The 6,000-nt window shown below is 60.6% G+C and overlaps 1 protein-coding gene across 1 annotated transcript in view; it reads left to right on the top strand.

Annotated features, from left to right (window-relative positions):
• Positions 1-2,196: 2,196 nt before the first annotated feature.
• Positions 2,197-6,000, top strand: part of ATP10A (ATPase phospholipid transporting 10A (putative)) — a 112,691-nt gene continuing 108,887 nt past the window's right edge. Inside the window, exon 1 of the mRNA XM_033100357.1 lies at positions 2,197-2,723. Within this exon, the coding sequence (XP_032956248.1) occupies positions 2,305-2,723 (419 nt within the window). The 5' untranslated portion in view covers positions 2,197-2,304. The remainder of the gene's footprint in view (positions 2,724-6,000) is intronic.

The following is a 6,000-nucleotide window of genomic DNA, read 5'->3' as shown; positions in this document are numbered from 1 at the left end:
TCACGTCCGTCCTCAGTTTGGGACGCCACAGGTCCACTGAGAGGTCTGATTTCTTTCCTTGGAAAGGCAGGTACTTCTGCCAAAACTTTCTGTGATCTGGGCCTCCACACACCAATGCTGCACCCCTGGGAATGGCGGGGGTGGGGCCCTTCGCCTTTGGCATGGACTCACACTGGATTCTGGTAGATTGTGGTCTGTGGCAAGGCTCCCTGTAGAGTCGTGAGACCCTGGCAGGGATGGGTAGGGTGTAAGCCAGGTAAGGACCATCCTGACAGAGGGTCATGGAGAAGAAGCAAGTGGTTTGACAAAATTAGGGAAGCGACTTGTCAGCAGGCATATCCCAGGAAGGAATCCAGGACCAGAGGTTGCTGATGTGTCTCTTGGGAGATGACATAGGGTCCTAAGGCAGGAAGAGAAATGTGGGGCTGGCCTGCGGGAGGAGGAGGCCACCAGCTCCCCAAATCCAGACAGGCAGTACCCCAAAGTCCTCTCACCCATATCCACAGCCAAGAAATGCCTGCTCATCTCTGTACTTCTAAAAGTGGGGGAGTCAAACCTCAGAGCTGTGGAAAATCTGGGGGGGTCTTACTGCAGAAATAGGGGACTCCCCCGCACCTTCCGTGGCACTTCTGGGGGGTCTTACTGCAGAAATAGGGGACTCCCCGCACCTTCCGTGGCACTTCTGGGGGGTCTTACTGCAGAAATAGGGGACTCCCCGCACCTTCCGTGGCACTTCTGGGGGGTCTTACTGCAGAAATAGGGGACTCCCCGCACCTTCCGTGGCACTTCTGGGGGGTCTTACTGCAGAAATAGGGGACTCCCCTCACCTTCCGTGGCACTTCTGGGGGGTCTTACTGCAGAAATGGACTCCCCGCTCCTTCCGTGGCACTTCTGGGGGGTCTTACTGCAGAAATAGGGGACTCCCCTCACCTTCCGTGGCACTTCTGGGGGGTCTTACTGCAGAAATGGACTCCCCGCTCCTTCCGTGGCACTTCTGGGGGGTCTTACTGCAGAAATAGGGGACTCCCCTCACCTTCCGTGGCACTTCTGGGGGGTCTTACGGCAGAAATGGGGACTCCCCGCACCTTCTGCCTTAGGCCATGTTGTCCCACAGCCCGTTCTCTGATCCCCATGAATACCAAGGGACTACACTTGTACCACTTCGGAGACACCCTCCTGGTTCTCCCCTCCTGAACACCCCTCCTCAGTTTCCTGTCACTGTCTGGGTCACAGAGTTCCCCTGAGGACACAGCACAGAACGGAGAGTTTGGCTCTCAGAGTTTACACGACAGGAAAGGAGACGAAATACCCGCAAACCAAAGCCTGACTTTGCCACAGTGAAACACTTTTCCCTTGGATTTTTAAAAAACCCTATTTAGGGAAGTCAGGAAAGGCGTCGCGATCAGAGAAAAGAAAAGGTCTAGTCCATCCAAGAAGGGAATGTGAAAGTAGGTGGAGGCTGAGCCAGGGAAGGCAGCGGGTGTCCCCAAAGCTGGTTAAGAAATCGGAGCTCTGCTATGCCGCCGCTGGGTGGATTCTGACTCTGGCTGATTCCAGGAGGAGGCTCCCAACCAGCGTCGCCGAGCCCGCTCCACGTCCAGGGCCGGGACCGATCGCGGGCCCTGTCTGAAGCCCACTGCAGCGTCCTCTCTCCTACCCCGGCAGGCGCGCCTGCAAAGTTCTGGGACGAACCCAAGCTTCTGGGAAACGGGACTAGGCAGTTCTACAGTTCCCAGCCCGGCTTTGTGCTTCCCGCTCAGCGCGGGGCGGAGCTGGAGGTGCGAGGAGCCGGGGCAGCCGGGCGGGGCCGGGGCAGGCGTGGGGCGGGGCCACGAGACGCGGGCGGGGCTGGAGGTGCGAGGCGGGGCTGGAGGTGCGAGGTGCCCGGGCAGCCGGGCGGGGCCGGGAAGCGCGGGGCGGGGCCACGAGGCGCGGGGCGGGGCTGGAGGTGCGAGGTGCCCAGACAGCCGGGCGGGGCCGGGGCGGGCGCGGGGCGGGGCCACGAGGCGCGGGGCGGGGCTGGAGGTGCGAGGTGCCCAGACAGCCGGGCGGGGCCGGGGCGGGCGCGGGGCGGGGCCACGAGGCGCGGGGCGGGGCTGGAGGTGCGAGGTGCCCGGGCAGCCGGGCGGGGCCGGGAAGCGCGGGGCGGGGCCGGGCGGCGTGAGGGGCCCTGAAGCGAGAGGGGCCCCGCCGGGGCGGGCGCTGACTGCTGTGTCCGTGCGTTCCGCAGCCTGGGAGCCCGCGCCGCCGCGCCCGGGCCGCCGGCGATGATCACCTAGGAGGCTGGCTAGGCTACACGTGGGCATGGAGCGGGACACGGCGGCGGCCGAAGAGCCCGCGGTCCCCGGGCGCCGGCTGCGGCGCCGGGAGGGCAGGACCCGCACGGTGCGCTCCAACCTGCAGCCGCCCCCGGGCGCCGAGGACCCCGCGGCCAAGGGCGCTCGGCACCTGGCCGACAACCGGCTCAAGACCACCAAGTACACCGCGCTGTCCTTCCTGCCCAAGAACCTGTTCGAGCAGTTCCACCGCCTGGCCAACGTGTACTTCGTCTTCATCGCGCTGCTCAACTTCGTGCCGGCGGTGAACGCCTTCCAGCCCGGCCTGGCCTTGGCGCCGGTGCTCTTCATCCTGGCGGTCACGGCCTTCAAGGACCTGTGGGAGGACTACAGCCGCCACCGCTCCGACCATGAGATCAATCACCTGGGCTGCCTCGTCTTCAGCAGGTGAGCCGGGCGGGGGTGCGCTCCCGGGAAGTGGGCGCTGGGCGCGCGTGCTCTGAGTGGCACGAGGCGGGCGTGGCCCGGACAGCGGCCGGACTGGGGACCCAGCGCCCCCCCTCGAGGGCCAGGGGAGGTCATGGCGCCGAGCGAGGGTCCTCCGCGCCAAGGCACGAGAGCAGAAAACTTTAGATGTGGGGATGCAGGGGTACCCTGTCCTGGTTTGTCACTCAGACCTCAATTCTGAACCAGAATAATCACAGGACGAGTCCAGCGGCCGCTGGGCGTCCTCATCCCCAGCCGCACCGGTCTTTTAAGTAAAAAGGAGGGAAATCTATTCCCAGGCGCCCTGGCCTGAAGTCCCCGCCTCAGTCTTCCGCCAGGCTCCGTGGCCCAGGATGTTTAACACTTTTAATAACCAACACAGAAATGTAAGTCTCAGTTAGTGAAACTGCCACCAAGTTCTGATGTGTTGGGCACACACCGGATAAAAAGGTCGGGGTAGTAACAGAAGCGTCCGTCCCTTTCTGTATGCTGTGAGCAGGCTACCCAGCAGGCACCATCCACAGTTGACTGTTGAATTTTCTTAAAATGAACCCCGGCTTACTGATGGAAAGACTGAGTCCTGCCCATTGTTAGCTAGTACCAGGCAGCGTGGTGCCGCTGGGCTCCTGCTCTTTCTGTCTTCCTGCACCTCTCCGGAGTTGCGGACCCTCAGGCTGGGCCTGTCCAGGACATCTGCTGTCCCTTCTCCCCACCCCAAGAGAGCCACTTGTCTGCAGGTTCTTCTAGGAGCTGTGTCTAGCCAGTGGAGCCCAGCTCAAGGTCACACCCCTCCAGAAAGTCGATGGTCCTGGCTGCCATCCAAAGCTTAACCCATCTCTCCCTCCTGCTCCCTTTGCTTGAGTCCTAGTGTAGGGGCTGATATGGGACTCCCAGCTGGAGGACACTGGCCCCTCCAGCCTCCCTCCTGGAATTCCCTGTGTTCCTGCCTCCTAGGATAGCTTAGATGAAGACCATGAAATCCCCTTCCCACCTTTGAGTATCTCTGATCTTCCCAGCAACACTGGTTGTGCTTCATACTTATTATACAAATGAGTAATCAGAGGTTCAGAGAGGTTAAGTGACTTGCCCAAGGCCACACAGCTGTGATGCAGTGGCACTGAAATTTAACAAAGGTCTTCCTGACCCCACAGTTTTTCCAATATTCTTGTGCTAGTGCTTTTCAAGTTTATATGCATCACTCATTAAAAATACAGTTGTCAGGCTCCATCCCCAATGTTTCTGACCCAACACGTGGGGTTAGGCCCAGGGACCTGAGTATTTGATTATCACACAGGTGATGCTTGTACAGTGCCCTGCCCCCCCCCCTTTGAGCAGTGCTGCCCTGCTTGCTCTCAGAGGTGCCCTTTGGCCGTCAGCAAGCGTGGTGTTGACAGAAAGGGCTGTGGGGTTTCCTGGCTCCCGTTCACCAGAAGCCAGAAGCCGAGAAGGCAGGGGGACACCCTTTACACAAATGTCCTAGTGTCCCCTCTGTTTGCCTTCTACACCACAGGTGTGAGTCTTTATACACACACTTCCTGTTATTACTGAGCCACTGGCTCCGGCGCCTTCTTTTTAGAAATACTTGGGCCTCAGGAAATACGGTTTATTTTCAGTTGACAGAGTGTTTTCAACCCAGTCTGTCATCTGACCCTTGTAAGAGCCATCACCCCTGACACGCACATGGAAAAGTGAGAATGGAGCCCCAAGCAGCTGTCATGACTCCATGACCTCGAAGGTGTCATGGGATTTGGAAACCTGCACGTCCCCCTGGACCACAGCCGTCCGTGTTCTCCCCCCACCCTCACCCAACCTGGGTTCTCAGAGGATCAGAGCAGTCCTCCGGGGTGGGTCCTGGGGCTTGAGGATGTTTTCAGACGTTCCCCACACCTCCCAGCTCCCAAGTCAAATTCCTTGAATGTTTTCCCGGGGAGAGAACGCCCTTGTGCCTGGGGTGGGTCCGTGGGTGCACCAGCAGGGGTGTGCGAGGCGGGAGCTGTCCAGAAGCCAGGCCACACTCCTCCAGGCCCAGGAGGTCTGACGTCGGAGTTTCCAGGACTGGGCTGGAGAGTGTGGGTCTCCGAGCCCTCCGCTGTCCCCTGCGGGTGCTGAGTGGTTTGTGTGGCCATTGCATTCCAGGCAGCCTGCAGCTGCCCCTCACCGAGCCAGATACTGGCTGGGTCCTGGAGAGGGAAAGTCTGGGTGCCACCCAGAACTTAGTGTGGGGACCAACCGCACAGAGCTTAGTGTGGGGACCACAGGTGCAGGATGCAGGTCAGGAGAGGCCTCCCACAGGAGGGCATGAGTCTGAGGCCCTGGGAGGATATGGCCACACAAGGGGTGAGAAGGGCAGATGCTGCAGGTAAGGGAACGCAGGGTGGGGGGGGGAGGGGGCATGCACAGGCCTGAGATTGCAGCCTGTGTGGGTGAGGTGCGGGCTCAAAGCCCAGGATTGGCGGGGGAAGCTGACTTGTTTTACATCAGGAAGCACAGTTGTGACCAGTCGGGGTCTGTTCTGTGTGGTGTCGTTGCTCTGGTGTGCCAGGTGCATGTAAAGCAGAGTGACAGCACCCTTGAGTGGGGCAGCTTTGCCCACTGACCGTATCCGGATGGTGGCTTCTCTCAGACCTCCTCTTGCACTCTGACAGCAGCCTGCAAGGTGACTATGTTCGCCATTGTTTGTGTGGTCTGTGGATGGCGTGGGCCGTGGGTCCTCTCTCTGTGAGAATCCCCATCAAGCTGCTTAGAAATGCAGCCTCCCTGGCACCCCTCCCTCCTGGGCTGCTAAGCCTCTGGAGGTGGGACAGCTGGTGTCTGCATCACGATTTCCTTTGCACACACGGGTTCCAGAAGGCAGTCCCCCTGAACCACACCCAGGGGCATGAGACAGTGCTGTGGTGTTCCTGGGGGACCAGGTCCTGCCTGAGGCCCCCACCCGGTGGAAGGGTTAGCTTCCTTGGTGCTGGCAAAGGCTGTTGGGAGAAGCCACCTCCCTCTGGGCCACCGGTGAGAGAAAAGGGGCATCTGAGTCCCATGTCCCCACCAATGCACCCTGGCAGGAGTCGAGGGTGACACAGCTCAGGTTCCCGTTGGTGGGGCTTGGACGTCACTTTATTGATGGGCACAGCCTCCAGCATGGACGTCCAGCTGAGACAAGGCCAGCAGGGGCCAGGGCTGAGGGGCAGTGAATGATCACAGGGCCCAAGGCTGGCAGGGCTGAGGAGGACAATGGACAGGAATG

Source organism: Rhinolophus ferrumequinum, chromosome 28 (genome assembly GCF_004115265.2).
Source record: "Rhinolophus ferrumequinum isolate MPI-CBG mRhiFer1 chromosome 28, mRhiFer1_v1.p, whole genome shotgun sequence".
NCBI classification, from domain to species: Eukaryota; Metazoa; Chordata; class Mammalia; order Chiroptera; family Rhinolophidae; genus Rhinolophus; species Rhinolophus ferrumequinum.
Note: the sequence above shows the minus strand (reverse complement) of the source record. Positions and strands in the feature narration are given on the sequence as shown.